A 17,895-nucleotide genomic window follows, 5' to 3' on the forward strand; every position below is an offset into this window, starting at 1 on the left:
AAGTCCTCAGTCTTGTTGGGCAATGGCGGCACATGCACTCGAGAGGCAGAGGCAGGAGGATCATCTCTGTGAGTTCAAGGCCAGCCTGGTCTATAGAATAAATTCCAGGACAGGCTCCAAAGCTACACAGAGAAACCCTATCTCAAAAAAACAAAAGTGTCTGGTCTCTACAGACTTCTCAACTGTTTTCTTTACTAAATGAACAGCATCTCCATAGTAATGTATTAACACATAGTAATGTATGAACAGAGCAATCGGCTGAGAAATGGCTCAGTGGCGAAATACTTGTGGCACAGCATGAAGACCTGAATTCAGATCCTTGGCACCCAAGTGAAGGCTGGGCATGGCCACGGCGTCTGTGACCCCAGCACTGAGCACACAGAGTCAGCCCCTGAGAACCTGCCAGCCAGCTAATGTAGCCAAAATGCCAGGAACAGGTTCAGTGAGAGACCCTGTCTCAGTAAGGTGGAAAATGGTAGCGGAAGACACCCAGCATTCACCTCTGAGCTCCACAAACGCCTACATGTGCAAACACACGCACACATCATACACACATACAAAAAAAACATATTTAAACATAATAAATCAAATAAAAGCAGAGATGAAAAATGCTCCCAAATTATAAAATACAAATTAATGAGGCACGTGAAATGCCCAGTTGTATTCCTAATTGAAAACTATTTCCTAAAAGAAACAGTACAATATATTTAGTCTACTTTATGGTCTCCATTTGTAAAACACTATGAACTGAAAAATACTTGGGGATGGCCAAGTATAATTTACCTTCTGTCCATGTCTAGATACATTCTTTCAGCTTCCTCAAACCTGCCAAAGTAGGCGATGATCTCAGCCTGCTTCATTGCCTCACTCTGCAGGTTCCCTAGGCGCTTCACAAACTTGATGCCTTGGTAATCCTTGCAGCGCACGAACGCCTGCTGGGCCGTGTACAAGTCCAGCTTCTGCAGGGCGGCCTCAGCCAACAGGCGCCTGGGTTTTCAAAAGAAACAGAAAACCTATTGCATAGCACTAATAGACAAGTCTTATATCAGAATTCAATCAGTGAAACACGGTTAAAAAAAAAATCTGGTGGATTTCTGGTAAAAAATGATTGTGTTAGCACATGCAAACATTTTTCATATAAGATGCTTGAAAAGAAGAGCAGAAGAGATTTCAGTTCCCCTGAGGAGGCTAGTAGGAAACAGGGGGTGATAGAGTTGGGACTTTAAAAGCATACTGACTTTGAGGAATGCTGAGGTTTTTTAAATACCAAAGTCGGGGATGTGGATTGTCCTCTATGAATTGAGACGCATCTTCAATTCCAACCTTCTCAATCAATGCTCGACTATCTCGAAGGGACCGGATCTCAAAATTCATTATGTAATCCTTGCTAGGGTGCTCTGGATTCTGAAAGTGAAGAAGAAATACACGAATTCAAAAGGCTGCCTGCAGAGGGTATTTCTTCCCTACAATTAAAAAGAAGATAATAAAATAAAACAAATTAGTATACTGTGAGCAAAATAAAGAAAAAGAAATCCCCGTGTTTGGATCTTAAGAGTTATTTGGAAAATAGACAAACGAAGTCTCCCATGGACAATCAGGCTTCCTACACAGAGGTGCAGACAATGCCAGAAAGGGTCCCCCAGGTTTCTCTCGGCTCCATTTCCCCCCAGGTATAATTCTGTTGTTGTTAGTTACCTTAAGAATCTCATCCAAAAGAACAGATTTAATTTCTAAGTCTTCAAAGTTGCAAATATATCCAGAGGTCTGAATGGGTTCCTTTAAAAGCAAAAATGAGTGTTACGTCTCATCATATAAAACACCCCCCAAGGAATCCTGATTTTAACCTGTATTGTCAAAACTTTCAATTAAGAAAAAAAAAAAAGAATGTCAGTAATGCCATATGCCCATCACCTAAATAGTTGACATTCCACTGCATATACGCCACTAAATTTCTGACTGGTACCATATTTCGGCTCTATAATTCTATACATTTCTCTAAAAGAAAAGGATGCTTTCTTACCTAGCCACATGATGAACCGAATTCTTAGTAAATATGATAAACTTTGTATTTGGATCTAGTTAAGAACATCTACCATAAAAATTCCACAGCAAACTAAAATCTGCCTCTTTGTACCTGATATACTCCCTACATAAGATTTTACTTGCCAACATGTAGATATATGGATGTTACATGTATGTCTCCTATCCTATAGACAGTTGTAGAAAAAAAAGTGTAGGATCTACATACTGTAAGGTAAAGTAGCTGCCCTATATCCTAGCAGAAAACAATATATACAATATTATATAAGACAAAATAAATAAACTGCTAATCTGCTTAATGCCACCAAGAATACTATAGAAGAAACAGGATAATAAAATCATCAAAATTACATTTTTCATAATATATGTACACATAATTATACTTACTATCTATTACATAATTATGATAAAAGAAAGATGCCAAAATGATGAAAATAAAAGGTAAAAATTCATAGTTTGGGTTCAGTATGCCTAAGACTGAGGCTCTCATAAGCACAGTAGACCTATCCAATGGGGCTTCAAGTATCTCTTCTTTGAAAAAGCACAAGTTGTTAGTTAAAACATCAAATCATATGAGAAAAGCTTATAAAATCTTTTAATTGCCTTTAAAAAGGTGATTTTTTTTTTGCATGCGACAGATAACATGTTTTCATGAGTAACATGCTCACATAAACAGAGCCAGGCATGGCAGTGCACACCTGTAATCCCAGCACATGGGAGTTGGAAGCAGGAGGATCACAGATTAAGGGGCAGGCCTTTGTTATACAACGTGACCCTGTCTCAGGAAACACCATCACAGGTGCACACACAGAATCACAACAGAATTTGATTTGAAAAAAAGAACATGTAATGAGATATTTCTCATAGGGTCTTTTTATGTTTCGATTATTTTGATACTATCCTTTAAACCAAATATACTTGTATAAACCTGTTTATTACTAGAAATAATTTTAATTAGATACTACAACAAAGCAAATGCTGAAGTCATAAAAGGTAATCTATAGAATAAAAAATATGTCATAACCCTGGAAAAATAAAGTATTAAAATGTAAGGCATTCCTGCTGGGCAGTGGTGGCGCATGTCTTTAATCCCAGAGGCAGAGCCAGGTGGATCTCTGTGAGTTCAAGGCCAGCCTGGTCTACAGAGTGAGATCCAGGACAGGCACCAAAACTATACAGAGAAACCCTGTCTCGAAAAACTAAAAAACTAAAAAAAAAAAAAAAGTAAAGCATTCCTTTAATTTTATAATTCTTCACTGTGGGATACCTTAAGATGTCAGCTCTGTTTTATGTAACAGAATTGATAACTATGCAGAAAAATACAATTTGAATTTTAAAATCATAGCTTTAATAAAAGTTCTTTAAATGATGAAAAACCATGGAGAAAGGGAGAATGGGAAAGGTGAAGGAAGGACAGAAGTGAAGAGTTTTCACGATAGCTTATAAATGCTGGCATATAAGTAATGTAAAAAATTTGGGGGGAGTTCATCTTCCTAAAACTCAACTTCTGCTTGTATTATGCTCTGGCTTCTTCTCTGTTGCTGTAATAAACACCGTGACCAAAAGCAACTTAGAGAAAGAAGCTAACACTTCCAGGTCACAGTCCACCCCTGGGGGAAGTCAGAGCAGGAACTCAGTGGGAGCTTGAAGCAGAAACCACAGAGGCCCATCGCTTGCTGGCTCCCTTGCAGGCTCATACTTAGCAAGCCCTGAAGGACTAGCCAGGGAACAGCATCAATCAGAGTGGGCTGGGCCCTCCTACGTCATTCAACAATTAAGATAATCCCCCACAGATAGATCACAGGGCAACGTGATCTGGACAACCCCTCAGTTGAGACTCTCATCTTGGGTAACTCTAGGCTGTGTCAAGTTGACAGATAAAGCTGTAAAGGCCAAATTACATCAAGCAACTTTATTTTCCAAAATACAAAAGCAATACCTCAACTGAACTCGGTGTGTCACACTAACGAGCTACGAAGCAGGGCACACTCACGTAGGCAGTAAGCAACCCATTACTGTATCAAGAAACCCTGGGACCCGACTCAACACAGTCAGAGGCCTCACAGCATGTGGAATACAACAGTTGGCTTCCTGAAGTGTCCTTATTTAGCTACTCAGTTTTAGCACACGGTGACACACTGAGGCTTGAATACACCTATTTAACTAGATTGGGAGATTATATCAAATTTTACCTTCACCTCTACAGGCTTAAGCATTCTTAGAAAGAATCTGCTGGCCCCAGGGATCACTTTAACACAAGACAGGCAACTATGGAATGGCAGGGCTGACTCCTCCTTCCCTCCCTCACAACATGAAAACAGTGATCTCCCATCTATCTATCCTCACGTGGAAAATCATATCCAGTCACTAAGACCACAGCTTGCCTCCTGAGTGCTAACGCAGATAGATGGCCGTGTCCGGAAGGAACATATCCTGCAGCTGTGTCCAGGCATCTTCTCACAGCAGCTGGAGGAAGGACCAGCAGAGCAGAGACAGAGGCCTCTGTCCTCAGGAATGCGGAAGACAGAACAGCACAGCATACAAACAATTCTTGACAGTGCTGAGGTTGTTTTTAAAAACTGATCTGGCTCTAAACTTAATAGAAATTGGGTTCTATACCAAGCAAGAAAGCAAGTTCAAGTAAAGAAAATAATGTGTGTGTGTGTTTTAATAAAGGCTAGTCAGTTAGAGCTACTTATTATCTTCTCCAGACAAAGACTTCCCTTGGTGCTAGACTGACCGCACTCTGCACACATTATGCAACCTTAATAAACCTCCACTCTCGGGGCGTATGACTCCAGGCTTACCAGGAGTGGAGCCAAGACTACGAAAAGGACTCTAGCATTCAGAAAGCATTCTTACATCTTCAAGGTTATCCTGTGTACACCTGTCAAATTCCCACACTGATTTTGTGGCAAGAGCCAAACTTCCTTCGGGTCCTTGCAAGAAGTCATGCAAGGGCAACAGTCAGGGATGTCTTTTCTTTGAACCATTTCCCAGGGCTGTAAGAGTTACAAAGACCGCGAAGCTCCTTAATGCCTTAACAGAGCCTTTAAGAGGCAACTAACATATTCTCTCATGACCCAAAGAGCCCCAGCAGAGCTCAGAAGGGGGAAATGCACAAACAGTGTGGTGTCTTAATGGGGTAACAATGCACCACTGAACAGATGGCTACAGAAAACCTTTGACAGCTCAAGTCCCTGCGTACGCAATTTCTTCTCAAGAACGAATAGAAATGGATGAAGTAAGGCATTTATTGACTCGTCTCTTATTATTTACTCTAGCAAAGTACAATACAAAATTCCAAACTGAAAATCATTAGTAGTCCAAAAATTGTTTTTAAAAAATTCTTTTTGATTAAGCTACAGATCAAATTATTTTGCAAGGCCTAAGCACATGGATAAGAGTTGGTCCAGAGTAGCTTGAGTGACAGGAGAATCAGGAACATAGAAGTCAGCTGGAGTGATTCTTTCTGAGTACATCTCTTGTTCTCTTAATTCTCATGCTTCAATTCTATACTAAAATGTTTTATTGTATGCTTTAATACAAAAAGCCAACTCTCAAAAACATCATCTGATGTGAGCTATAAATAGAAAAGACCTGAAAATGAACAGCAGTAAAAAGAGACCATGATGAGTGTGAGGATAGCCCAGAGAGAGAGTGTATGGATTAGCGCGTGGCCCGGAGAGAACATAAGAAACATGAGGCAAGCATAAACAGTTACATCAGCACAAGAGAATAAAAAGACAAGGCCATCTCAAACATGCATATTTAGATTGCTTCAAGAAATTTTGGCAAATAAACCTGGTGATTTTCTTTTCTTTGAATTTTGATAAGAGACAGAGAAAATAAGACAATTGAGTGGCCACGATTCCATGTTGGTGGGCTGGGTTTTGATTTCAGTTCTCACTACATGGTCCAAGTTGGCCTGGAACTTTCTAGATAGCCCAGGTTGGCCTTAAAAATTACAGTTCTCCTCCCTCAGCCTTTCAGGTACTGGGATTACAAGAATATGCCTCCATGTCCAGATATGAGTTCATCTTTTAAAAGAATAAATAAGTACCTAGGAAGTGCCTTTTAAAGAGAGCAAAGGTATTTCAAAGGTATTATTCCCACTATGAAACAATTTTTTTTTTTAATCCTGGCATGATTAGATACTGGATGGCCTGGGAATTGAACCTGGGTCCTCTGGAACATCAGTCAGTGCTCTTAACCGCTGAGCCATCTCTCTTCCCCTCAAAACAAATATTTTTAAACACCACAGAAAAATTTTAAATTTATTTTCACAAACTTGCGCAGTAATGGCAATAAATTCTCAAAGAAACAAAGGTAGAATATCTAGATTTTGAATTTGACTCATTATTTATGGACTGTTAACATTCATTTCTTGTTTTACCTCAGGATCCAAGTTTCTGAAGACATACATTCTCGTCTTCTCCATCATTGCAAACAAATCGGGATTATCCTTGGCCCACTTCATGTCCCAGACATCTTTGCGCTCCAATTTTAACAATTCGCCGACCACTTGCTGTCCTGTACTGTCTGTCACCCGAGTGTCCAAGTCAAAGAAAGTCAAGACTCCCGCGATGTCGATGATAGCGAGGCGACTGAAAGTCACACAATTGGGGAAGGGAAAACTGTCAAATACTATCAGTGGTCATGACGTCGAATTGCTTACAACCGTTCTTCAAGACCCCTTTATCAGAAGTCTGGAATGTATTTAAAAAGCTTTTAAACAGCCAGCTGGGTGGTGGTGGCGCATGCCTTTAATCCCAGCACTCGGGAGGCAGAGGCAGGTGGATCTCTGTGAGTTCGAGGCCGGCCTGGTCTAGAGAGCGAGATCCAGGACAGGCGCCAAAACTACACAGAGAAACCCTGTGTCAAAACAAACAAACAAACAAAAAACTTGTAAACAAATTTAACAGAAAATAGAAACTATTCTTCGATCATCCAAAACCAGCTAGTATCAAAACATAAAATAGTTAATGTTAAGCTTCAAGATTAAAAAAAAAAAGTACCAAGATTTCTATTTAAACAAAATACAGTAAAGTAAAACTATACGCAACAAGTTCATAATAAACATATCTGTCAGCACATTTATTGCATAATGTGCATAATGCATAACCACCCCATCCTAAGTCACACCCCCGGAAGGAGTTGTCTCAGGCCACACCCCCTGAGGGGGAGCCTCAGGCTTACCTGGAGTTGCAGTTCAAAGATAACTGGCAGGCTCGGCATTCCAGCGAGTATTTTTGAATCAAAGCAACATTAGGAAAGCTGTACCTCTGGATGATGCCAGATTCACGCCCCTGTGGAAGTGGCCTTTAGTTACGACAGTATATTTACCATAAGAGCTTCAAGTGTAAACACAGATCTCTCTAAATGTCCATGTTTTTAAAACCAAAGTGACACGTCCTAGCAAGTTCCCAATTCTGCTGCTGAACTATGTCACTAAGTACATGTTTATCACCTACTTTAACTGAAGTCTTTCAATAGCAGCTGTAGGTGGTCTAATTTTTCCTCACAGAATATTTAAGAAAGAAGTCAGGAGCCTAGATCTTTGGTAATACACAAATTCTTATCTGACAAGAAAGAAAGATCTAAGGCTGCTTATACTTCTTCAGGTTAATATTTAGAGTAGACTAAAGACTACCAAAGTATCTATTCAATTAAATTCTACATACATGAAATGGAAGGTCATGGTGTGGAATAGCCCTTACTGGAAGCCTAGCTCTCCATCCTACAGCCTTTATCTGATAGCACTAGCTTTCCGCAAGAGGAAAGATAGCCTAAAAGCAGTAATACCTTGAGTATTACTTAAAAACTGACAAGGATGTGCATTTCCTGGGCAGGCATGACAGTGTACAGAGGGGCAGCAGATTCGGCAGATGGAGGGAGGGTGCCGTGACTGGCTTTCAACTCTTCTGTGCCTGAGCCCCGTGGGGTGATGGGCAATAGAAGACGGTCTACATAGCTCATCTTTCCCTCCTGCCTTTCAGCCAGAGAGCAAGGCTTCCTCAGCACAACGCTCAAGTGGGGCCTAACAGAGAGGTGGGAAAGCCACAGGATACAGGGTTCTTAAGAGCCTTTTCCCACAAAACGAGCTGACTCCTAGAGAACTGACCTGGAAGCAGTTAAGCCTCTGCTGATGTGACTCAAACATACTGCTGTGCCACACAGTTACTTCTGAAGTTACTGTTTTCAATGTCTGAGCTCAAGAGAAAACCTTATACCATTGCTTCTATTTTAAAATTTAGCAAAATATTGCCACTTTGCTGGCTGGAAAATACACCACGTCATTCTGTTTTATGAAGGTGGTTCAGCCAGAGCCAGTATGTAGCCTGGGCTACATACAGGAAAAAAAAAATCCTAAGTCCAACACTTTAAATACAGTCCCTGCATCTACTGATTCTTTGTGGGGCTTTCAACCCAGAGTCAACTCCATGTATGTGTTCCATCACCCTACTGGCTTTATAAATAGTTAACATTTTTGCAAATGATTAATAATATGTGCACAAGCCTTAAAATTTTCTCATTTCTTCTGTCAAACCTGGGAAAACTTAGGACATCCACAAGATGATAACCTAAATCCAAAACTCTTGCTTTACCCTAGCTCTATAATTTAAACAATCATTATTCATAAAATTGGTTTATTTCAGCTTACCACAATCAATGTCTTATCAGATGCAGTAATGGCACAAATTGGATCCCTCGTACCCTAAAATTAATCAATAATTTTATGTAATATTTATTGAATGACAAAAGAAGTCCAAACTAGTATGTAATTTCTAAAAATATACAATAAATCATTTGTTAACTTAAAAATTTATAGTACCTACTATGTGTCAACCACTGAAGTACTAAAGATACGCCAATCTTGAGCCCCAAGGGATTACTTAAAAATCAACTTCCAAAGACTATGAACCATACATCTAATTATAGTCTGTTAAGAGATACAAATGGGTTATAAAAGCACACAGAGAGAACTGTCTGACTTACACTAGATAGACAGAAGCCTAAGTTTAGATATGAAAGATAAACTGAGGCCAGGCATGGTGGTGCACACCTTTAATCTCAGCACTTAGGAGGCAGAGCCAGGCGGATCTCTGTGAGTTTGAGGCCAGCCTGGTCTACAGAGCAAGTTCCAGGACAGGCATCAAAACTACACAGAGAAACCCTGTCTTGAAAAACCAAAAAAAAAAAAAAAAAAAAAAAAAAAAAAAAAAGAGAGAGAGAGAGAGAGAGAAAGATAAACTGAGATCAGAGAGGCCATGATATGCCACCAGAAGGGTAAAATAGGAGAGTTCTGCAACCACCTGGATGGATCTATATAAAGGGTATTGTGCTCAGTGAGAAAAGCCAGTCCCCATAGGTTACACTATATATATATATATATGTGAGTGTGTGTGTATACATATATTATATATATATATACATACATATAAATATATATATAATCACTGACAAACCAATCGTACAGAAATCAGACTATTTTATCTAGAGACCTGCCAGGGACTGATGGTTCTCTAGGCTGGGGAACAGATAAATGAAAGAGCTTGGAGAAACTTCTTTTACAGTGAAAAAATTATGTAACAGTTCACAACATCTACAGTCAACACAACTAACAGACATGTCCAGTCTGTGACCTACATGTGTGGCCCAAGATAACTATAAATGCAGCCCAACACAAAGTCATGGAGTCTGGGGCTGCAAAGACGCCTTAGTAGGTAACATGCTACTACACAAGCAGTAGGACCTGGGTTTGGATCCCTAGCAATCGTGTAAAAAGCAGGTGTGGCAGTTTAATGAACTGTTTAAAAAAATGTCCTATGTACTAGAAACAAATTCTTGTTCAAGTCTCTAATAAAATCACAATGTTTCCTTATCTACAGACACTGACACTTACTGATAAAAGTCAAACCACCTACTTGAATGGCTTTACTATAATCAAACACCCCATCCACAGATCCAGAAGGAACATCATCAACGTGATAAATTCTGTTTAAAAAAAATCAAAATTTTGAAGAAAGAGAGGTTACATTATTTCGTAATCTTTGTAATTAAGAATGGTATGACAACAATGAGCACTATTATTTAATAGAAAAACCCTGATTGTTTAAGGAGTTCTTGATACAGCTGAATCTCATAAAAGCAGAAACTCTCCATCAAATATTTACCGGTTATATAAGTGACCTGTCAGCAAAGTCAAGTCCCACTGTGAACACCCAAGTTACGCATTCCCAACAAAGAGCGTCAAGCTGTGGGATAGTTTGCCTGGCGACTCAGGAGTGACTGCTTGCTTGCTCGCTTATAAAAACAGTTTCTCTATGTAGCCCTGGTAGGACTCAAACACATAATCCTCTTGCCTCAGCCTCCTGTCTGCTGCAACTTCAGGCTTGTAGAGGAATAACTTCCAATACACGAACTTTCTTTTGTTTACCAAACACATTTACACATCTTCATGCTGAAGCTTCCTACAGGAGCCCAGTTGCGGTGATATATTGGGTACCCTAATAAAATTTGCCTGAAGATTAGGGGACAGGAAAGCCACTAGATTAAACATAGAGGCCAGGCAGTGATGGCACACACCTTTAATCCTAGCCCTCATGAGGCAGAGATCTGTCTGGATCTCTGTGAGTTCAAAGCCACCCTGGACTACATGAAATTGACTCAGTCTAGGAGAGAAACAGAGCCAGGCAGTGGTGGCACACACCTTTATTCCCAGTACTTGGGAAGCACACACGCCTTTAATGGCTGTGTGAAGAAAGTTACATAAGGCCTGAGGAGACAGGAACTAGAAGCCTTTTCGGCTGAGAAAGCTCATTCAGCTAGAGGCTGATCGGCTAAAGCCTTTTCAGGCTGAGGAGTTTTAGAGGTAAGAGGTAGCAGTGGCTTGTTCCTCTGTCTCTCTGATCTTTCAGCATTTACACCAATATCTGGCTTTGAGTTTTTTATTATAAGACCATTTAGCAATTCGTGTTACACCCCACCGTCCAGGCTCCTCACTTCTCTGTGTGGCAGAGGCCTCTTCACCCCTCAACTTACCAGAAACCACTCCAATTCAGACTCCCTGGAAACCAGGGCCAAAGAAAGAAGCCACCTAAAGCCCCCCTCCATACCTGTGTCTGAGGACCTGCATCTCCCCTGGTGACTAATACTAGGATCACCTCCCAGAAAGACCCATACCACTAACCTATGGGAATGAAGCTTCAGTTAGACACTCGGATCTTAGCTGAATAACTAATTTCAATTTAATATGTGGAATGGGTCACATAGCCATTTCCTGACCAAAAATATCCCACAGATTTCCAGCCTTTACCAATAAGGGTGTTTTGTTTTGTTTTGTTTACACCATGCCAACTTTCTTTTACTTCAGTAAATTTAAACAGATCCATTTAAAAGATACTCAAATTTATTAAAAATGTTTCTATTAATCAAGGCAACATGTATTCTCAAGAACAGCAACGGATAATTACCTATGTTATTATCCTATGGCTTCGATGTGGTATGGTTGAGTCACTAAAAATACGTATCAAGAGACATACCTTTCTCTCCCTTCTTTTCGTGACCGTGTGATCTGATTAATCTCCAACGCTGTGAGCTTCTTCGCCACACGATACTGCCAGGTATAAAACGCTTCTTTGGAAGCTGCTATCACGTGGGTTTTGGTCATTGCAACAAAGAGTGGTACTATTCAAAGAATGTGAAGACCATTAGGCTATGGTTACGCAGAATGTGCTTCAAAGCACTTCAACACCCCCGAGTCCAGCTCCTCATTTCAGAAATAGTAAACCCACAGTCTCGAAACATGCACACAGTCTCTCAATTCAGAGAAGAATCTGAAGTTATTAGGATCATACAAAAGTATTAAGTAAAATGGATCTACTATCTAATGGACCAAGAGCTAAAACCTCCAAACCTTTTAGAGAATACTTAGGAGTATGAGCTGTTGCTGTAGGTCGATGGAAGAGCACTTCCTTAGCACGTGAGAAGCCACAGATTCAATCCACAGTATCACAAAAGTAAAAAGGGGGCAAATTTTTAATGATTTATTTATTTTTTATTTCATATGCATTGGTATTTCTCCTGCATGTATGTCTGTGTGAGGGTGTCAGATATTCCAGAGTTACAGACAGTTGTGAGCTGCCATGTGGGTGCTGGGAATTAAACCTGGGTCCTCTGGAAGAGCAGCCAGTGCTCTTAACCACTGAGACATCTCTCCAGTCCCAGGAGCAAAACTTTGTGAGCCAGAGATAGGCAATCGTTGGTGCCTTAGGTGTCACACCAAAAATATGTAACAAAAACCAGTGAATTAGACAGCATGAAAATTAAAGACATGTGTGTTTCATGTGATATCAAGAAAAGGTTAAAAAAATTTATAAATCATATATGTGATAATGAACTAATGCTTATATACATACATATGAAATTGTTCAAAAAACACATTTAATAAAAGAAAAACTAAAAAAAAATGACAAAGAATCTAAGTAAACATTTTTCCAATAAGATACACAAATAACCATTAAAAGATGACCAACATCATTAACCATCAAAAAACTGAAAATCAAAACTACTACTTCATATCATGTGATCCTCACTAGGATAGATAGACTTTTAAAAAGTCAGATAACAAGAATTGATAAGGTAATGGAGAGAAAATGACAATATAAAATACTCTGAAAAGCATTTCGAAGTTCCTCGAAATGTTAAATAAAGACTTTCACATTACCTAGCAGTTCTACTCCTAGGTATAGGCCCAAGAGAAACTAAAACACACATACACACCAATTTACACTTGAATGTTCAAAACAGCATTCTTCATAATAGCCAACAGGTAGAAACAACTCAGATATCCATCTGATGAACAGATAATTAAAACCCAGTCACACACACACACACACACACACACACACACACACACACTACCAATTACATCTTGGTTTAAATATTACTCCTTTTTCTTGACCCCATTTGTCTTGTATTCTCCTGAGTCCCTTGCTTCTAGGTAAATACTTCTTTTCATTTGCCCATTCCTTAAACAGCATCTAACAGAACACCTATCCGGTGTGCTTTTCTGAAGCAGAGCGTCTCATCAGTTCCAACTGTGGATTTAAAACCAGGAGCTAAGCAGTGAAATCATCATCTAAAGTCACAAAATACTAAATAATATAAAATGAAATATACAATTTCAAACAAAATATATAAAAGCAAAAGTACTCCTTCATAAAGGGGTATTACTCCTTGTTTTCTAAACTCATGAATAGCCAAAACAGTGTGACCTTTTTCTATTCATAAGGCAAAGCAATAAAAGAGCAACGTCAGCAAGAGCAGCTGCTAACGGAACTTTCGCCACAGCCCGAACAAGGGCACTTTGGGCAGCAGGACGCTTAGAAACTGAAGTCGAGAAACTGGGCTGGCAGTGCGGTGTTAACTGAGTGGGTTGACAGCTTGAGACTTTAAACTCAAGATTTTTTATAGACTGAGTATTTCAATATAAGTGAGTCCGATTTTTCTTTAAATTCCAGCCATAAAGGCTTTTCTATTCAAAACAAAACATGTATTATTAATGACCCCTAGAGGGAGCACAGAGCCTTCACTGCCTTGCACAAAACTAAGGCCTGGTGAGAGCAGCTGAGCCTCCAGTGGGTGCTAAAGCCAGCCAGGCTGTGTTCTCACTGACTCCTTTTACTAAATTTTAATAAATATGGTAAAATCCACCATGCATATTTCAATTCTGGTAATGACTATGCTCTTACTGATTCGAGGTTCACAAACCTTTACTGCTTCCTGGTTTAAAAAAAATAAATAAATTTTCCTAAGCATATAAAAGCATTTTCTCAACCAAGGTTTAATTACAGTTATAAGTTGCATTCATGTTTTTTATTCTTTTTTTTCCATACAATTTATTCTGGTCACACTTCCCTCCCCCTGGCCCGTGTTGTTTATTCTTGGTACTTCATAAATAAGAATTTATTGCTATCCCGATTAACTCAAAATTAAAATGTTACTGGTTCAAAGGACAAGTCAGGCTCCTTGGATTAAAATTGCAAACACTTTGTAACTATTAATGTTATAAATTATTTCCTCTTTCCAAGCCTCAGCTTTCTTGTTCCAGTTGAAGATAACAATATCAGCCCTATATAGCTGTTTTAAGGATTAAAAGAAACTAAAGCATAACACAGTGCCAGGAATAGAGTAAACACTTAATAATTTTTGATTTGGTTTGGTTTGTTTTTTTCTAGACAGGGTTTCTCTGTGTAGCCCTGGCTGTCCTGGAATTCACTCTGTAAACCAGGCTGGCCTCGAACTCAGAGATCTATCTGCCTCTGCCTCCCGAGAGCTGGGATTAATTGCCACCACCACCAAGCTTACACTTAGTAATTTTAAGTACATGTCAGGTGCTCTTCTAAATACACAATATGTACTAACTCACAACCACTGTATAAGGCCAATATTGTTATCATTATTTAGCAGATAAGAAACTGAGGTATGAGAGAGTCATAACTTGCCTGTGTTATATAGCTGGGAAGTGGGCAAGTGGAACACAGACCCAGGTACTCTACTGCTCCTGAATCTGTGTTCTTAATCGCTGAAGCAGAATGCCCCGCAATATACATTATGACACATTAGGCATGGTAGCTATCTTTGTTTCTTATTTTTATTTTCTACATGGATTTTTATAATAAAACCAAGTACTCCAGTCATTACTCAGAACAAATGTAACTACATGTGAAACATATTTTCGATTAATATAGTAGAAATTTCGGTAAATTCACAAGGGAACACAATGCCATCTATGTAAATTCTAATAGATTTTTATTAAAAGATTAATTAAACCCCAACTAAGTTTATAAGAAAAACGAAGATGAGGTTGCCCATCACAATTGGATATTACTAAAGGCATCACAGAGTTTGGTCAGAGGTCATGGGAGAAATCAATTGGTACTGACCAAGAAGCTCCATCACTCTTGCAAGCTTTCCTAGGACTGGAAGGTGCTGCAGAGACTTCGGATAGACAGTCATCAACAGTCCCACCCAGCTGGGAGCCCTATGAACTACAATAATGACGGGCATGCAAGATATGCCTGGGACATAATGGTGATATCAACAGTCTCACCCAGCTGGGAGTCCTATGAACTACAATAATGACGGGCATGCAAAATATGCCTGGGACATAATGGTGACACAGATGTTTACCAACAAACCGCTTCCTGATTGGATTTAATGCCTGATCCACAGGAGGAAAAGCATGCCTGGTACTACAAATCTGGTTAGGGAGGTTTGCAGCCTAGGGATAGACCTAATGCTATTATCCTGCTAAATGGACTAGTATCAAATTGCCCTCTAAATTCATACCCATAGGACACATATCTTCATACTTAAAAACTAGAACAGTCCTCAGTCTTCATCAGAGAAGTTTCTTTGTGCAGTGGACAGAAATTCACAACTGACCAAAGTACAGAGAATATGTCCATGGGAGTGCTCGGCCACAACTGGGACATCAATACGATCCCCAACCCCAGCCATAAACGGGACATCAATATCATCCCAGTGCTGATGTTCAGGGACCATCGGGGAAGAGGCAGAAAGGCTGTAAGAGTCAGAGGTCAGAAGAGGACCAAAGTAAAAAGGTGTCTTCTGGACATGACAGGCCCACTGCACTCGTGAACTCACAGCTGGTGTGGCTGCCTGCACAAGAGCTGCTCAAGATCAAGCCAGTTAACACCTGGCACGGAGCGGGAGAGGCTATTGGAAGCTGCCGGCTTCCGTGGGAAGGAGAGTCAGTTGTCTTAAAGAATATGGTAGGTCAGCTCCACTACAGTGGACAGCTTCACACCAATGAGGATATGGACAGCACAAGTTAGACTTAGTGGGTTATTAAAAAACAAAACAAACGAACGACAGAAGAGGGCGTAAAGACGGGAGGACGTGAGAGCGAGGAGGCACACCCAGCAGTCATTAGGGCAAGGCGGGAAGCTAAATGGGATCAAAACACATTGTATGAAATTCTCAAGGAGTTAATTAAAACATATTAAGAAGAAAACGAGGGCCAACTTTGTTAAAGATCTATTTATTTTTGTTTTATGTGGCTGGGTGTTTTGCCTGCATGTAAGTCTGTGCACCACTTACCTGCCTGGTGCCCCTGGAGGCCAAAAGAGGGCGTAAGAGCCCCTGGAACTGGTATTACAGATGGTTATGAGCTACCGTGTAGGTGATGGGAACTAAGCCCAAGTCCTCTAGAAAAGTATCCGGCGTTTTTAACTGCTGAACCATCTCTCCAGCCCCAAAGATCTTTAAGAGATAGAATTTTTAGGGGTGGGGGGACACAGTCCATCTAAAAACACTCAGTCCCCTTTTAAGCGGATTTAAGGATGAAAACAATTCAAACTATCAGTGCTAGAGAGATGGTTCAACAAGCTAAGTGCCCACATGAGCATGAGGAACTGAGTCTATATCCCCAGGACACACGTTAACAAAAGACAGGCAGACATGCCAGCCACCTGCAGTCCCAGAATTCAGGAGGTGAAGATGGGGTCCCTGGAGCAAGCTGCTGGCTAGACTAGTCAATATTGGCAAACTCCACGCTTAGCAAGAGGCTCGGCCTCAATAAATAAAAGTAGAGCTATATCAAGGAAGACTCCCAACTTTAACTTCAAACTTCAACATGCACATACACATGTGTGCCAACACGCGTGAACATGCATATACACAGGCACATATACAACACCCACATACACATGCAACACATGTCAAAATATGTAAAAGGTTACTGAGGGAAAATTTTAAGGAGTTATGCTTCCGTCAGCTGAGCCGTTAACACTAATAGGCAGTCATTATTAGCCAAGCCAGGATGTAACATAATTTAAAGCTATCTAGGAATTCACATATAAGAAAACCCTGCTTGTAATATTTTAATGCTGAGGGCTGAATAAATTCCTGCATCTAAAATTGCTCCCCACTTTGCCACTTACTCATTCCTTAGCACTTTAAAGAGCTGGGAAACTGAAACGTTGTCAGCAAATTCACTTTCTCTGGAATACATGAAAACCATCATTAGAAACCTACCAAAATGACCGCCCCCAGACAGGCTGCTCCTCTCCATTCACTCTGTGTCTCCATCCTTCGCTCAATGCTATCCTCTCTCCGTAAAATGCCACTTGAAGACATGCTTACAGGTATCTCCTTTTCTCTCTTTTCTCTCTCTCTCTCTCCCCTCCCCTCCCCTCCCCTCTCCCCTCTCTCTCCCTCCCTCCCTCCTTCCCTCCCTCCCTCCCTCCCTCCCTTCTCTCCTCTCCCTTCCCCTCACCTCACCTCACCTCCTTCTGGTTTTTCAAGACAGGGTTTCTCTGTGTAGCCCTGGCTGCCCTGGAACTCACTCCATAGACCAGGCTGGCCTCAAACTCAAAGAGACCCACCCGCCTCTGCCTCCCAAGTGCGTGCGTCACCACACCTGGTACTTACAGGTATTTCTTAAAAGACATCCTTCCACACCAACATCCACTTATCCCAGTCACCAGCACAAGACCTGGCGCATGGCACACAGCACAGAAGCAGTCAATTATTGCTCAACTAATTAACCAAACCTTTTGTATTTACATAGCCCATAAGGGAAGTCATATTTTCTATAGTCATTTTCCCCAGAGACTATTACAGTGTCTGAAACAGAATATTTTTGGAGGTTTGCTAAATAATCCTTTCGATTCATATGACACGAACACTCTCCACAAACATTTGTCAGGGCAAGCACACCGTTAGGGACTGGGGCTCTGGAAACTAACTAGACACAGATCTTCAGACAGGGAAAGCGAGCCCAGGGCAGGGTGGGCAGCGCTTTGGAAGAAGTACACAAAAGCG

General features: G+C 40.4%; 1 protein-coding gene across 2 annotated transcripts in view; it reads right to left on the reverse strand.

Moving 5' to 3' along the window:
- Wdr35 (WD repeat domain 35) overlaps positions 1 to 17,895 on the reverse strand; it is a 53,821-nt gene that overhangs the window by 11,253 nt on the left and 24,673 nt on the right. For both annotated transcript variants that reach the window (XM_052745935.1, XM_052745934.1), the window contains 8 exons: positions 11,586 to 11,730; positions 9,969 to 10,038; positions 8,705 to 8,758; positions 7,240 to 7,349; positions 6,437 to 6,647; positions 1,696 to 1,776; positions 1,268 to 1,404; positions 784 to 987 (listed from right to left, as the gene is read on the reverse strand). In XM_052745935.1, the coding sequence (XP_052601895.1) occupies positions 784 to 987; positions 1,268 to 1,404; positions 1,696 to 1,776; positions 6,437 to 6,647; positions 7,240 to 7,349; positions 8,705 to 8,758; positions 9,969 to 10,038; positions 11,586 to 11,730 (1,012 nt within the window). The remainder of the gene's footprint in view (positions 1 to 783; positions 988 to 1,267; positions 1,405 to 1,695; positions 1,777 to 6,436; positions 6,648 to 7,239; positions 7,350 to 8,704; positions 8,759 to 9,968; positions 10,039 to 11,585; positions 11,731 to 17,895) is intronic.

Source organism: Peromyscus californicus, unplaced genomic scaffold, assembly GCF_007827085.1.
Source record: "Peromyscus californicus insignis strain IS unplaced genomic scaffold, ASM782708v3 Scaffold_1__1_contigs__length_55948999, whole genome shotgun sequence".
NCBI lineage: Eukaryota > Metazoa > Chordata > Mammalia > Rodentia > Cricetidae > Peromyscus > Peromyscus californicus.